The sequence below is a fragment of the Tauraco erythrolophus genome, chromosome 2 (assembly GCF_009769465.1).
Source record: "Tauraco erythrolophus isolate bTauEry1 chromosome 2, bTauEry1.pri, whole genome shotgun sequence".
Lineage (NCBI taxonomy): Eukaryota > Metazoa > Chordata > Aves > Musophagiformes > Musophagidae > Tauraco > Tauraco erythrolophus.
Window position 1 is genome coordinate 95550713 of NC_141466.1, and position 16552 is coordinate 95567264.

Below are 16552 nucleotides of genomic sequence, written 5' to 3' on the forward strand. Positions count from 1 at the left end.
GAGGGCACGTCTCAACATTTTTGCCAGAATTAAGATTAGTTTTTTTGAGAATGGGGAATCTTGACTTCCTTTCCAAGTTTTGGAAGTGTGTCACCTGGTGAAGTGTGAAGAAAAACCTTCTTCTATGTCTTTGTTCTCTTCTTGTCTTATCTCAGTGTTTGTCCAGGTTGTCACCATTCCTACCAACTTGTTGACCTTGCTCCTCAGTATTCCTTTTCTTATTGCTCTGTGCCTGTAGCCAGTGCTAGTGAAAATCTTCTCCTGCTGTTCAAGCTGCTGCAGTACATAGGAACAATATTTTTAATGTGGGCATTGGGAGCATGTACAGGAAAAATCCTCTTCTGCTAATATATGGACTCATCAAATATGTTAGCTGTTGAACTTTTAACCAGGTTTTTGAATATGTGAAAGCTCAGTTCAGGCCAATCAAGTGTAGTAAGTCATTCAATTAAAATCCGTTGCTCATATTGGAAAGTCTTAGGAAACTGAAGGTGTGAACATCAGGGCTATGCTTGATATGACAAGTTGCTTCCTATGACAAGTTGTTTCTTGATGTCATGCCTAAACGTGTAGGTGCAGCAGTCATGCACATAGCACAAATAAGAATTTTTGTAAATTATTTCATAACGTATCTGCCAACTTGCAAATACCAAGATTTTTTAAAGCATCTTCCATAATTTTTGCTAATCAGTTCAGAAGCAGCAGTTTCCTTTTTATTGTTTTGGGGGAAGGGAGAAGAAAGGGAGCTTTATCTGTGCTCATCTTTATAGCTTCAGTACAGTGTTTACTGACATATATGGCATGCTGATTTTTCTCTCCCTTTCAGAAGAGAAACCCGATTGCTCCAAGGCCCGCTGTGAGGTCCAGTTTTCTCCTCGCTGTCCAGAAGATTCCATCTTGATTGAAGGTTATGCTCCTCCCGGTGAATGCTGTCCACTCCCGAGCCGTTGCGTGTGTAATCCTGCAGGCTGCTTGAGGAAGGTTTGCCAACCTGGCTACTTGAATATATTGGTTTCTAAGGCATCAGGAAAGCCAGGGGAATGCTGTGATCTCTATGAATGTAAACCAGGTAAAAGTGGGCATGATTCTTTTTTTCCCATTTCAATTTTTTGTGTCTGACAAGCACAGTAACCTATATAATTGCATCTAATAAAGCTTACATAGCCTCTAAATTCTTCTTAAAATGATGATGTGTGGGCAATACCCATTTAAAAAAAACGATGAGAAATATTATGATAAATTTTGCTTTACTTCAGACATTAATTTGAACTGAGCAACAAAGGAAAAGTAGCCTACTGAGAATGTCACATTCTTTGGTTTCTACTAGTGAAAGTGACATACTTTATATACTAATTAGATTATACAAAGACTTTTCATAGTAGGAATGTATTGTACATGGACAGGGAATTAAGGTTTCTATTTTAAGATTTCTTTAGATTACAAAGTCATGACCCTTAAATTGAAGAGCAAAAGGATTGTGGAGGGTCATATTGAAAGACTACAACATTTTCAGTATTTTCCCATTTTCCATTTCATAAGAACAGAAATCACTCTTTCTTATGATCTATTATTCTCGGTGAAGTGGAAGATGTAGTTCCCTCTTCTTTTTGATCCAGGCTTTGGTAAAGATGAATAATAAAAATAGAGGGATGAAAGCAGGCATATAAAATTGTATAATCCAAAGTCTTATATGCAGACAGGTTTGAGTATGCCTAAGCCGTGCCTTTCCTATGTTTGTTTAACATTTTCTTAAATCCTCCACAGAAGAAGATTGTACAGTCTTTGTATCTTGTAGTGCTTCTCTTTGTGTTTTTCCTAATAGGCAACACAAATCTGCCTGTGTGGAAATTTAAGCAAACTTTTTTGTTCTCTGTCCTGTGTAGTTGGTGAACAAGTCTTTATGATAATTTTTACTCGAACATTTTGTCAACCGTAGTCGACTTGCATCCAGAATTTGCTGTAGCTTCTTATGGTATTGTTTCCTTAGACTCCTTCCTTGTTATGTTGTCCCTCTATAAGTTTTCTTAAGTTTATCCACATGTCTATAAAATGTGGTGTCCAAAAGCAGGCTGCTATTTTAGGTGAGTCTTCATCAGCACTAAATACTGTAGAATAATTTCTTTCTGTCTTTCATGTAAAACTCTAAATAAGAACCAACTTTTTTGCAAGAGTTATATTTAGTTTGTGAAATGCTGTGATCCCCAGATCCTTCTGTAGCATGATTGTACGTTTTAATTCTTCAGCTATATACTTCAAGTATTCCTTTACTGAATTTTAGCCTGCTGACTTTGGATTTTTTTTTTTTCTCAGAATAAATGTTATCTCTGATCATATCCTTCCGACTGTTCGCATTCCCATCTTGTAGTTTGCGAATAACTCCGTTTAAACTTACCTTTGTAGGTTACTTCTTGAAGGTTGTTTTCTGATTGTTAGTATTACAGAATCTTTAAATCAAATATGTAATTATTTATTGCATTAGTGAGTTTTAACTGTGTGTATGTTGTTTTCTGAAGTAGTTTGTATTTTTGCTGTAGGGAGCTAAGAAGTGAAGGTACACGGGACTGCAAAAATGAAGATGCATGTTAGGAGGGTGGAAGAGCAGAGGGTTTGAAGAGATTGGGGAAGGAGACTAATGGGATTTAAGGGAAGTGTAGAGCTTTGCAATGAGGGTTAGAAATCAAGAGGCTAAAGGAAAGCAGAGTTCTCCCTTACCTTGGGAGATAACGAAAGTGTATTTCTTAGACAGTGTCTTGGCAGCTGAGGACCACAGATGAGTATGCTTGTGCATCCCTGCAGCGATAGGTGATGAGAGATGTAATGACTAAACTACAAACTAGAGAGTAAGTGGGGCCCCTACTTGCTGCAGTGCCTTGGTTTTAGGGGAAAAAAAAAAAAAGTGCAATTAATATGGGATTATTAATCACTACATAGCCTAATTTTTGTCAAGTTAGGCTTCAATGGCTGTACAAGTTGACTTTTATAACTTTGGTCTAGATGTTTCTTTTGTTTGCTGTTAAAATCTAATCTAAAAGGTATTTTACTGAATTTGTGATAGGAATTCTCACTGCCACTTCTGAATAAAGAAAGGTAAATAGTTTAGTTTGACACTTATCCAACAGATGTTTGTTGTACCTTCATTGATATATTTTTGTTGTTGTTGCATATAGTGAGATAGGGAGTGTCATCTCCTAGTTTCTGACATCCTTGGGAAAGCACTGGGAAATGTCTGTCATGCTAAACAGAACCTCTGTTGAAACGACTGCTCATTTGTCATTCTAGCAGTCTTTCTGGCAGAGATTTCATACAGTCATCTTCTCCAGCACCCCTGCATGGCCTGAAAGTTACTCTTATGGAAATGTAGTGGTTTCTTCTGGTACCAAATCTTGGTTTGAACACAATTGTAAAGAGAACATTATTGTTTGGCTTATTTCCTTGGAGAATTCTGTGCAGTCAGAGCTTGATGGAAAGTCTGAGATCAGCAGCAAAATTTAGTAGGTAGTGTGTAATGATGCACAGGGAAGTAACTTGTGCTCCACCCTGGTACAGCTTCAGCGTTGGAAATCAGGTTTGCAATTTTTATAGTATTGCACTAAGGACAAGGGTCAACAAAATCAAGTTTTTATACATAGTTGAGAGAAATAGAACTATAGAATATTTTTTTCTATTCTGTGTTGCTTACAGAAATACTATGTGTTTATTGGACACTTTGTTAGAAGCTAATGTTGAGAGGATTTAAGAGATTAGATTGGAATATGATTGGGGAAGAATTACAGATATGTTTCTAATGGAGCTGGAGAAATGGCTTATAAGTTGACAGTGATGGTGAGGGAGGAAAAAATAAAAAATCAACAAATGCAGGAGCCCATGTTGGGAAATATCTGTAATAGGCGAGTTAAGGAAGTGATTCAAACAGTGGTACAACTGCATTGAAACTCCAGGAACGCCGTCAGTTCTGGCTGTATTTAATATATTCTGAAGTGTGAAGGAATGTAAAAATTATGCATTGTCATGGAGAGATACTCTGGTGCTTTCCTTCTCCTTTTCCCAGAGCAGAAAGCATAACTACTGTTATCAGACTTTGTCATGTTATTTATAAGGGACCGGTTGAAATGCATCTGAACTGAAAACAAAGGGTGTTATGTGATGCTTCTTAGCTGCTCTAGAAGCAGACTGTTTACACTTGTGCTGGGCCCTCAAAGTGTGACTACTGGAAAAATATGAAGTCTTTCCTGTGCTGAGCCACTGTGTTGCATCAGAGATGCAAGTACTGCCTTGATCCTGGACCTTTAGATGCATAGGTAGCTATTTAGATCTTGTCCCTAAACCGCACATTCTATTTATTGAAAAGACAGCATAATATGTAAGGTGAAGCTTAATATACTTGTGTTAATATAGTCTACTGTAAAGTTTTTTTACACTTAGATATTAACAGTTTCATGATAAGATACCTTCAGTTTTGTAGTCTACAAAGGAGGTTGCATATTACTGCAGCAATGTCAGGGTCTGCAGCCCTGTTAAGGTTTCTGCTATGTTCTCATAGAAAAATTAGTAACTCTCAGATGCTACTGTATACAAATTCAGCGCATGAGAAAGTTCCTGAAGACTTGTAAGCAAAGGTTGATGAGGTGCTTCTTCAGTGATAGGAAATTGCAACATGTTTTTGAGTTCTTGAAGATATATATTTGTCAAACTATATATTTAAAGCTTCTAGGATAGACAAAAATAATTTTCTTTAGACAAGATTTTAAATTTTTCTAGCTTATAATCAAATATATAGTAACACCTTATAAGAAGCCTGTTCATGAAAAGTACACTTTGTAATTATCAGAATCAAAGCAAGATGTGAAAACAAAACTAGTAGTTCAGTGGAAAATGCTTGCAGTCTTATTTTTTTAGGACGGTAGTACAACTAATCTGGGGGACATCTTTTTAAGTAATGAAGAATCTCTGTAGACTGTTTGGTAATCTTAAAGTATTTTCATTTTATGTGGAAGTTGGGCTCAATCCTTTTTCCAATTTGAGAAACCTGTTTAAATTTGAAAAAAAGTAGAAACTTTTTTTTTCTTCAAATATCTTTCATCTCTTATTTCTCTCCCTCTCTCTTCTGTGAAGAAAGGCTGAGAGCCAGGACCTTTCAGCCTGGTGAAGAGAAGACTCAGGGAGGTCTCGTCAATGTATATAAATACCTGAAGGGAGGATGTAAAGACAGAGCCAGGCTCTTTTTTTATGATGCACAATGGGAGGACCAGAGTCAATGGGCAACAAACTGAACAACGGAGAACAACTCTGAACATCAGGAAACACTTTTTCACCATGAGGGTGACCGAGCACTAGTACAGGTGGTCCAGAGTGGTGGTGGAGTTTCCATCCTCGGAGATATTCAAAAGCTATCTAGGCACAGTTCTGGGCAACCAGATTTACATGGCCTGACTTGGGAAGGGAGTTGGACCAGATGACCTCCAGAGGTCCTGTCCAACCTCAGCTATTCTATGATTAATCTAATAACGTAAAAATAAAGATCTCCCAGTTTGGAGGGAAGACTGAGGTGGGGTATGAGTGTGGATTATAAAATTCTGTGGGTGGTAGATAAGCTCAGTGCATACCCTTTGTTCACCAAATCCTACTAAACCTTACAAGAATTGGAGGGTGCTCTGGTACTAGTAAAATCAGTATAAAATAAATAAAAATGCGTGAGTTCCCCTTGTCTCAGCTCCTTGGGACTTTGAATCTAAAACAAATACATGCAAATTGATTTCCTGTTTCCAAATCACTAGTGTGATAACCAGTTTCCAATTTTGTCTCCAGAGAAAAGAATGGCCACAAACTTAGGAGAGTTATGGGAGGATGACAGGATCACCATTCTATGAGCCTGCCTCTCAAAAGAAGAAAAAAAGGAAAGAAAAACCCACTCTCGCCTCTAGAATGAACTGCTGTCGTGGAACCTGCTCTAGAACCAACAAGTGAGCTAGAACACACTCTATAACCTGCTCTAGGACCAACAAGCGAGCTAGAACACACTCTAGGATCAATAAGCGAGCTAGAACATGCTCTGGAACCAAGTAGTAAGCTAGACTGCAATCCAAAACAAAACAACCATCTTCCTGAACATGAAATTGAGTACATAACAATCAGAAACCAGTAAGCAAATTAAATTCCAAACTAGTTACATAACGATCAAGAACCAAACTGAACCCCAATCTAGAACCAAAAAGTGACCTAGAACTCCCTCTAAAACCAACAAGCAAGCTAGAACCGAGTGAGCTAGAACCTGCTCTAGAACCAACGAGTGAGCTGGAACCGAGATGCAAGTTAAAACCCCGTCTAGAGCCAAAATTGAGCTCTGGAGTCCCCAACACAAGAAAGGACATGGAGCTGCTGGAGTGAGTCCAGAGAAGGGCCATGAAGGTGATCCGAGGGCTGGAACACCTCTGCTATGAAGACAGGCTGAGAGAGTTGGGGCTGTTCAGCCTGGAGAAGAGGAGGCTCCAGGGACACCTTCTAGCAGCCTTCCAGTACCTAAAGGGGCTACAAGAAAGCTGGAGAGGGGCTTTTGACAACGCCATGTAGTGATAGGACAAGGGGCAATGGCTTTAAATTGAAAGAGGGGAGATTTGGATGAGATCTAAAGAATAAATTTTTTATGTTGAGGGTGATGAGGCACTGGAACAGATTGCCCAGAAGAGTTGTGGCTGCCCCATCCCTGGAAGTGTTCAAGGCCAGGTTGGATGAGGCTCTGAGCAACCTGGTGTAGTGGAAGGTGTCCCTGCCCATGGCAGAAGGGTTGGAACTAGATTATCTTTGAGGTCCCTTCCAACCCAAACCATTCTGTGAATTAAATCAAACAGAGGAACCACTGAGTGACTACAGCCACATGAGAATTTTCTATTTGAATGCTCTTTATTTAAGGTTAATTTGTAATTTTTCTTAGATTTGTACTTTTTTAATAAAGATTGTTTGGGCTCTTTTTCAGTGTTAGTGAGGCAGGTACTAGCACACTGTAACCACTGGAAAGAATTTTTAGGAAGAAATAGGAAACTATTTAGGAAGAAAGAGCACCTTAGTTGAGAGTTGGTGCTGAGTTTAGGGAGTTTCCTTGTGTTTTTTCTTTTCTTTCATTGTCATTACTGGTATATGGAAAGACGGACACAGAAATAGCTGTGCAGTAGCAGCTTGTTGGTAGAACTCGTTGACTGTTGTTTTCCCAGGCTGTTTGCCTGGGCATGAGGCAGAGGGGGCCTTGAATCTAGGGAGGTAGAAAGGTTACGAGTTTAAATTCAGGAAACTGAACACTGGTAGTTACTTGGCACAACAGAATCATACTAATTGTATTGTTCTTATTGGGCCATACTGACGAGCTCATGATTCTCAGTGCCTGTTGGGATAATGGAGGACTGCGATGTATATTTCTTACAGAAGAGCTGTTTCAAACATGTTATTTGTAAATAAAATGGAGCATAAAACTCCAGGTTTTTTTTAAAGTGAAATATTACGAAATTAAAAGCAAATGGGTATCTTTGTGTGCTTATGTAGAGATGTAAAAGTGAATTCCATAATTGTCATTGTCAAGATCAGTCACTGGAATCTTTCCATTGAAATTTAATGACTTTCTGCATTGCTCTAGAAATGAACTTTATTTAAATTTCTACCTTTCACAGTGAGAGCTTCTTGAACTTGTCAGGTTGCTCTGATTTAGGAGATGGCTGTTTCCCAAATAACTGGAAAAAGGCAGATTCTGAATGTTGGTTATACAGAGGATACTCACATACTTTGAAAGTTAATGGTCTTGAGGACAAACCTACTAGTCCTGACATTGATGAGCTGCAAACCGGTTTCATTGAACTTGTACTTTCATTTAAATACTTAATGAGATACGTTAAGTAGGTGTAGTTCTGAGACTGATGTCTCATTATGACCAATTGAATTATTGTTGCTGTGTACCTCTGAGGATCGAGCCTGAAAAATGTAGGACTAGAAGACAGAAAATGGGACTTTGAAAGGTATCAGCTCTTGCAGGAAGTGTGGTGTAGCATTGCCACGCTGCTTTAGCACTGCAGTAAGCAGTCATAATAATGTCAATACTGACGTGACATTTAATCAGTTATCAGGGATATCGTACTGTATAATTCTCAGTCTGATAACATTCTGTTTATCCTGCCTACTTGGTAGGTAACTTATTTCTTTAAAGAGGGAACCATGTTTTATTCTGTACTTTCTTAGTATAATTATGATAAGGAATAGCAAATGAATAATGCCTGAGCTGGTATTGTTTGTTAACATGGGAGATTTAGGACCGAATAAGATAAAGATGTGTTCCAACTTTCCTGAGAATGACTCGTAGGATTAAATGTATATTCAGCCTGTTGTGGAATTCTTCATCTTTTAATGCAGATAGATTTGGTAATTTGCATTTCTTTTTCAGCATATGTAAATACTTAAACACAACCTGATGGAATAATCCTTAAAAATGTAGTTAACATGTACAGATATAAATCCACAGTATATCTTTAATGTATTTTTGATTTCCTACAACCTAAGTATTTTACTTTTTTAAAAAAGACTTTAATCAGGAAAAAGTTAAACAATGAATTGTTAACTTTTAAAAGCTGTGGGGAAAATATATTCTCAGTAACCTAGTACATTTGTAGTAACGAATATTATTCACAGGTGTAACGATCCTGTAAGTTTGCCTGTCTAACCTTTATAAATTTTTTTATTAACTAATATTAGTTCAATTGCTTACCAAGTCAATAATTTAAAAAAGTGAATCTCGAAGAGAATTGAAGTCTTTTTGTAATGTTACCTACCGAGCATGCATTCATTGGATACTTTTTCTGACTTAAAAGGCTGATGCATAACTGGTTGCTTATGAAGTAGTAATTTGCAAAAAGCTTCTAAAGCATGAGTAAAAGGAATTTTCTTCTCCCTTTCTTCCATAGTGTTCAGTGTGGATTGCAGCACAGTCGAATGTCCTCCTGTTCAACAAGTTGTATGCCCCCTGGATAGCTATGAAACGCAAGTCAGGTTGACGGCTGATGGCTGCTGTACCCTGCCCACAAGGTTGGTGTCTTAATGGCTGAGTATTTTTAACTTGTTCTCTACAATTGAAGTACTATAAATACAGGATAACAACACATACTTCTGTGGAAATAACTGTTAATACAGAATAAAAGATAAAGTATGTTCAAGTATGTTAAAGATATAATCAGGCTGATAGAAATATGAGATCTATCTTTTTGAAGCAGACATAAATTCTTCTCAGTGCAAATGCATGAAATGCATGAAAAAATGATTTTTGCTAAAATTATCTGAGGGATTTGTGCCTCTACATTAATTTTTCAATGTATTCAATTAATTTTACAAAAGTAAATTATTTGAGAACCTTTTGAAGGCCTTTGATAGTAAGGAATTAAAATATGGAGATGGCAAAAGATATGCCAGAGAAAATTTCACCTAGTTAAAGATATTTTTTTTTGCCCGACAAATTTGGTGGCCTTCTACAACGAGGTTACAGCACTGGTGGATAAGGGAAGAGCAAATGACACCATCTGCCTGGACTTGTGTAAAGCATTTGACACTGTCCAGCATGACATCCTTGTCTCTAAATTGGAGAGACATGGATTTTACAGATGAACCGCTCGGTGGATAAGGAATTGGCTGGATGGTTGCACTTGAAGAGTTGTGGTCAGTAGCTCGATGTCCAGGTGGAGACCAGTGACGAGTGGTGTTCCTCAGGGTCGATATTGGGACCAGCGCTGTTTAACATCTTTGGCAGCATGGACAGTGCGATCGAGCACACCCTCAGCAAGTTTGCTGATGACATGAAGCTGTGTGGTGTGGTTGACACGCTGGAGGGAAGGGATGCCATCCAGAGAGACCTTGACAGGCTCAAGAGGTGGGCCTGTGAGAACCTCATGAAGTCCAACAAGGCCAAGTGCAAGGTCCTGCACATTGGTCAGGGCAATCCGAAGCACAAGTACAGACTGGGTGGAGAACTGATTGAGAGCAGCCCTGAGGAAAAGGACTTGGGAGTGCTGGTGGATGAGAAACTCAACATGAGCTGGCAATGTGCACTGGCAGCCCAGAAAGCCAACCATATCCTGGGCTGCATTCAAAGAAGTGTGGCCAGCAGGTCGAGGGAGGTGATCCTGCCCTTCTACTCTGCTCTCATGGGACCCCACCTGGAGTACTACGTTCAGCTCTGCGGTCCCCAACATAAGAAGGATGTGGACCTGTTGCAGCAGGTCCAGAGGAGGGCCACAAAGATGATCTGAGGGCTGGAGCACTTCTCCTGTGAAGACAGGCTGGGAGAGTTGAGATTGTTCAGCCTGGAGAAGAGAAGGCTCTGGGGAGACCTTCTAGCAGCTTTCCAATACTTAAAGGGGGCCTACAGGAAAGCTGGAGGGGGACTTTTTACAAGGGCGTGTTGTGATAGGACAAGGGGCAATGGCTTTAAATTGAAAGAGGGCAGATTTAGATTAGATCTAAGGAATAAATTCTTTCCTCTGAGGATGGTGAGGCAGTGGAACAGGTTGCCCCATCCCTGGAAGTGTTCAAGGCCAGGTTGGATGAGGCTTTGAGCAACCTGATTTAGTGGAAGGGTTCCCTGCCCTTGGTGGAACTAGATGATCTTTGAGGTCCCTTCCAACCCATACCATTCTGTGTTTCTGTGATTCTCGTTTTTTGTATGTGGAAAACCACCGTAAGAACGTGAAAAGACCGTTACTATCTGGAATTGTAGGGAAACAGAAGTTTCAAGTACTTGCGTCCATTTTACTTCTGTTGTTGTTCAAGTAGGTATAGTTCAGTACAACTCAGGACAATTTGGAGTTGGTTTTGTTCCAAAATTCTGCACCACTGTTTCAGCTTCTGCTTTTAAAACAGGTAACTAGACTAAGATGCTACTAAGGACTGTATTCAGAAGAATAGACTATAAAGTCAAAGAAGCAATCTCAGATTAAAATTTTCTAAGTTTCTAGTTCAGATTAACTCTCATATACCTTGACACAATAGACACAATAGAAAACTTAGATTAATGGTAGATTTTTTACTTCCAAATTTGTTTCAACTTGCTGGATTAAAAAGTGATGCATAGCCAAATTATTTTTGTTTCCCAAAGGTAAAATTGTGTTCTATTTTTCTGCAGACTAATATAAATTGTGGTTTGATTTTTCTGTCACTTGGGTGGAGGGAATGAAAAATATCCACTTTATTATTTGTAGATGATAACTTCAGTGTTCCTTCTATCACAAAACGTAGAGTACCAAGAAAATAAAACTTCATTTATGAAACTTCATTTACTTCAGAAAAATGATCAGTTGGAAATATTTTCTGTTTCTAGCACACACGTGGGTACTGATCTTAAATAAAACACCTAAAGCAAGCATGTTCTTGAAAGAATCTTTTTATTTTTTTGGTAACATTTGAAAATAAAACTAGTTAATTTGCTGCGTGTTAACTGTAGCTGGTGTCTGAAAAGTACTTGTACACATGCATGGTACTTAAGTGACAAAACCAGTGTTCTCATCTCCTGCACACAGACCCAATTATACAAGCAGACTTAAGAGTGTGTGAATTATTAGATAACTGTGAATTGCACTGAAACCTCTTGGAAATCAGATTGCTGTGCATTACTGGGATCAGGGTTTAAGAAGAGATCAGAGCTGGGATAAATGGATTCTTAGCTCCTGGGGTCTTACGATTGGATCTGAGGGGGTGTTGTGTTAGTATATCTGTCCTCCTTGATGTGTAAAACTGCCAAAAAAAAAAAAATCATTTAGCATAACCTATTCTGAGTCTGCAGACAGGTTGAAACAATTATAGGTGTCATAATCCTCCATTAATTTTTAATTTTCTGGCTCAGTCTATGTTGCTGTATATAGTTATTATGTGGGTTGCTAGAATTTTGGATTGCCTTAATTCAGCCGAAGCAGTAACACACTTTTTGATAGAGTAGGTGAGAAGAAAAGAAGGAAAGCTAAATCTGGCAGCAATAAGATCATATAGATGCTTTATTGTTGTGAGCTTGCTAGAAATGTATTTAGTTTTTTAATATACTGTTGTGCTTCTTAAGGAAGATGGTGCTGTAATAGTAAGTCATGTGCTGGAGGTACAGATATTAATAATAAAGGGATACAGACATGGGGATGATCAGAAAAGAAAGATTAAATAAAGGTTAGAGGAAAGAGAAGTCTATGTATGGAGAGAGAGAGAGAGCAGAAAGGGAAACTAAGTTCAGTTGCTTGGAACATGAAAGTCAAACCATTTGAATTCAGGTTCAGTGTTTCCTCAGATTTGAGGAAACACTGGAGCTTTATATTTGAAGCCGGAGTCTATCCTGAGACTTGTGTTTCAAAACTATAGGAAAAAAGTCAAATAAAGTGCAGATTTATGAATGAATGACTGTACACTGGGAAAATGGGTTGGTTTTTTCCTTGATTCTGGATTTTCTTACTAAGCTCGTGATGAAATATTAACATTCCACTGACTGTGATTCAGTTTAAAATCACCTAAATCCATATCGTGTATCTTTCTAATTGTTAGAATTAAGTTCAAAAGAGTGGCACTGTAAGTTTAATGTACATTTGAGAATAATTTATTAAAAGCAAAGAGATAGTGTTTCATAAGGTCATAGTCTTTAGACTTCATGAAAATATTTTTAAGATTATGGACTTTTTCAAGAAATTACAATTGTTTCATTTACTACCACGGCAGAACCAGAGAGGTGTCAATGAGAGTAGCATGGATAAGGATGGATGGGATGTCACTGACTTGATTAACAAGTAGTTGACAACTTCACGTACAGCAGGAGCAGGTTGACCTCTGTCCCACATCTTGTTCTTGGCTGGTTTCTTGTATGTAATATGCTAGGAAAACAGAGATCCTGAAGTCTGTTGTTAAGTTGGCATTTGTTTTATGTGTGAGCTCTTGAATGTATATTCATAATATTGAAAACTCCTCTAGCAGTGCCAGGGGAGAAGGTGGGAATAGTAAACAAACGTCTGATACTGAAAGTTCTTGTACTTGCATTCATTACATTTAGTTTCACACTGATTTCTAATGCAGTACTGCAAATAGAACAGCCTTCTGATATGGCATTGATATCAAAATACTAGTTGCTTCAGCTTTCATCAGATTGTCATGGAACACTTACCTTAAATTTCCAGCTATTATGTTAGGAAAAGTAAATTTTATGTCTATCTCTGGTATTGGTAAAGACTCTCTCTTCTCCAAGGAGCTTATCAAATGAAAATGTGTTAGAGCTCTTGCAAGAGAACACGTTATCACAGTTTTGTTAATACAAGTTTATTGTCTTCTGTTACGAAGTTAAATGAAGTGACGATCAATATGAAGTGTAGAGAATCAGTTGTCTTTGGATGTTTCCCATTTTTCTGTTGTGAATTAATTTTCTTCAAATTTTCAGATCCCTTTGAGAATTTATTTTTAAGTGTGAAGATCTTTATCAAAATCTAATTTTTCAACTATGAAGAATGGACTGTAACAACAGGAGCTGATTTCAGTCATTAGTGTTGGCTTATATCTTTATAGCTCACATGGTTTTGTATGTTTTTCGTAGGATAATATACAATGGAGTAAATGGCATATTTGGATAGCTTTGCACAAAGTATTTGTGGATTATCTTTTTTTCTATCTGGCTGCTCTTTTTATTAGAAAAATTCGGAAATGTAGTCTTTATTGGGTCTCCACTTCTTGCTCTAGTTTTATCCCCCTGCTTCTATGCTCTTTTCCTTTCATATAATCTATGTATAGTCTTTTCCCATGTGCCAGTTTCCATTCTTCCTGCTGTTGCCTGTTACAAATGTGGTAACTTCAAGATTCATTCAGTGCTCTCAGAGGTGTTCCCCACTCCCGGCTATTCTTGGGCAGTCTTTTTAAAAAAATCAGATAAACCAAAAAACTCTAGAGAACTAGAAAGATGTTAGTACTGTGCCAATATTAAAAAGAACAAAAACTAAGTAATTACAAAAACTAAGTAATTAAAGTCTGGTTATCTTGATACCAGTTCTGAGAAAAATAGTGGGAAAACTGATAGAGGATTGAATTGAGGAGAAGAAGATGTAGGTATAGCTAAAATCAACTGATGTTCCTTTTGACAGAGGCAGTTTTACAAAACTTGATTTTGTCTTTTTGAAGATACTAGATTTGCCTTAAAAATCTGACCATCAGAGTGCCTTCCTTTTCAATTTCTGTCACCTGTTGTCACCAGTCCTTCTCCTTGTACTGGATTCTAGCTAAAAAATAATAATAAAAAAAAATAAAGCAAACAAAAAAACCCCTAGGACTTTTTAATTAATATTGTCTCACAGGGCTTGCTATATAAAACAGAAATTTATCCCCTTCCCCGAGCTACTTAAAATTGAAGAAGAATATTTCCCACACCCCCTCATCCACCAGATTTTGCAAGTGAATCAGTCCTGATGAGTCAGCGTTGTGGTCCTTTACCTCCTGAGATGAGCTCTTGCAGCAAGCACACGCTGGCTTGAATATCTTGCTGATAATATAGGGTAGAATAATATCCTTCTGAGAGGAGACAAGCATCCAGGAGTATGTTCACTAAATCCCCCAGATAAGTTTGCTTGCCATACTACTTTAAAAAACCTCACACTATAACCCTGAAAATGTTCTAGATTAGAAAAAGTTGAAAAATAATTGATATATGTTTATCCATCAAAATCTCCAGTAGTTTATTTTCTATCAGAGTCTTAGCTTTAAAAAAGCAATTTGAAAGTTGTGATGGGAGGAGGAGAGATAAAAACAAATGTGAATGAAGAATAACAGAAGCAGGTAACAAGTTACAGAGAGACAGAAGCTTTAACAGCAGTGAACTACCTAATATATCTAAACAAGTCATCGGAACTTGTATTCCCATTTCATGTTTTAGCCAACGGAATCCTGGCATGTATCAGAAACAGTGTGGCCAGCAGGAGCAAGGAAGTGATTGTCCCCCTATACTCAGCACTGGTGAGGCCACACCTGGAGTATTGTGTCCAGTTTTGGGCCCCTCACTTCAAGAAGGACGTTGAGGTGCTGGAGCAGGTTCAGAGAAGGGCAACAAAACTAGTGAAGGGTTTAGAGAACTTGTCCTATGAGGAGCGGCTGAGGGAGCTGGGACTGTTTAGTCTGGAGAAGAGGAGGCTCAGGGGGGACCTTATCGCTCTCTACAATTACCTGAAAGGAAGTTGTAGGGAGATGGGGGACGGTCTCTTCTCCCACGTTATGAATGACAGGATGCGAGGGAATGGCCTCAAGTTGTGCCAGGGGAAATTTAGGTTAGATATCAGGAAGAATTTCTTTACAGAGAGAGTTGTGAAGTATTGGAACAGGCTGCCCAGGGAGGTGGTGGTGTCCCCATCCCTGGAGATGTTTAAAAACTGTGTAGATTTGGTGTTGAGCAACATAGTTTTGGGACCCTGACAGTGCAGGGTGAATGGTTGGACTTGATGATCTCGAAGGTCTCTTCCAACCAGATGATTCTATGATAAGTTAAAAAAGTGAAGAAAAGCTTTTTACAGATACAGTCTTGCAAGATTGGAGCCCAAAAGACTTGGGCTTGAGGGATGAGTGAATGAAGACTCTTTGAATTGGACCATTTCACTGTCACTTAGTTACAGATGGCTGGATGACATTGCAAATGCAAAACTCTCAATTGGCTCAAGTAGCGTGGAGGAGTAGGATTATAGGTTTATTGTTTGGAAGAAAACTTCTGGAAAAGTTTCTTAAAAGAATTAGTCATAGAACTTTTTTTTCCTGTTTTGAATAGTCTTTTCCCTGTTGCTTTTTCCTTATATGTAGCTAAAATGTCTTAATCTGGGGCTGCTGTGAATGGCAGCACCACAGTTTGATCTGCAGTGTGGTAAAGGAGTGAAATATGCTTGGCCAGCGAAAGTGTTAGTTCTCCAGATTGTGTAGTAAAATATTGGTTTACATTGTAATCATCTACTTAGTCCTGTTGGATGATCAGAGGAGCAATTTATATGTGCATTTTGTTTTCCCCAAACATAAAGTTTTACTTAAAAAACAGCCCAGCTCCACCCTGCTCCTTCCCCAAATTCTTAAATACTTACGTTTTTATACAGCTCAAGAAAATGAATAATACTTTGATGTAGTAGCAAATAATTTATTTATCCAAGGCTTATGTTAAGCTATGTTTGGATAGAAATTGAATACAACTTATTACAGTACAAAACTAGAATTTTTTGTCATATTTAGTTAAGTAAAATTACCTTTCAAGGGATGAAATAGTAGGAAAAAGAGTAAATTTACAAAAACATGTTTCACTTTAAGAATAATCTATTACATTAAGAAAACACACTTTTGCATCTGTCCTATACTGAAAGATTTTTAAATCAGTATGCTTTATTTAGCAGTTCTAAAGACATTAAGGAATAGTAGTGGTTTATATTAGAGTCTCTAAATTTTGTATACTGTTACTGAACTGTTTTTTATTCCAAAGGAAGAAATCAACCAGTTTATTGTTTGTTGTCTTTTGTTTCTAATAGAACTTTGTCCTGTCTTAGGTACAATATAGATGATA

At 37.9% G+C, this 16552-nt stretch overlaps 1 protein-coding gene across 1 annotated transcript in view; it reads left to right on the forward strand.

Moving 5' to 3' along the window:
• Positions 1–16552, forward strand: part of CRIM1 (cysteine rich transmembrane BMP regulator 1) — a 191588-nt gene that overhangs the window by 91386 nt on the left and 83650 nt on the right. The window contains exons 3-4 of the mRNA XM_086628070.1: positions 827–1069; positions 8937–9057. Coding sequence (XP_086484196.1) covers positions 827–1069; positions 8937–9057 — 364 coding nt within the window. The remainder of the gene's footprint in view (positions 1–826; positions 1070–8936; positions 9058–16552) is intronic.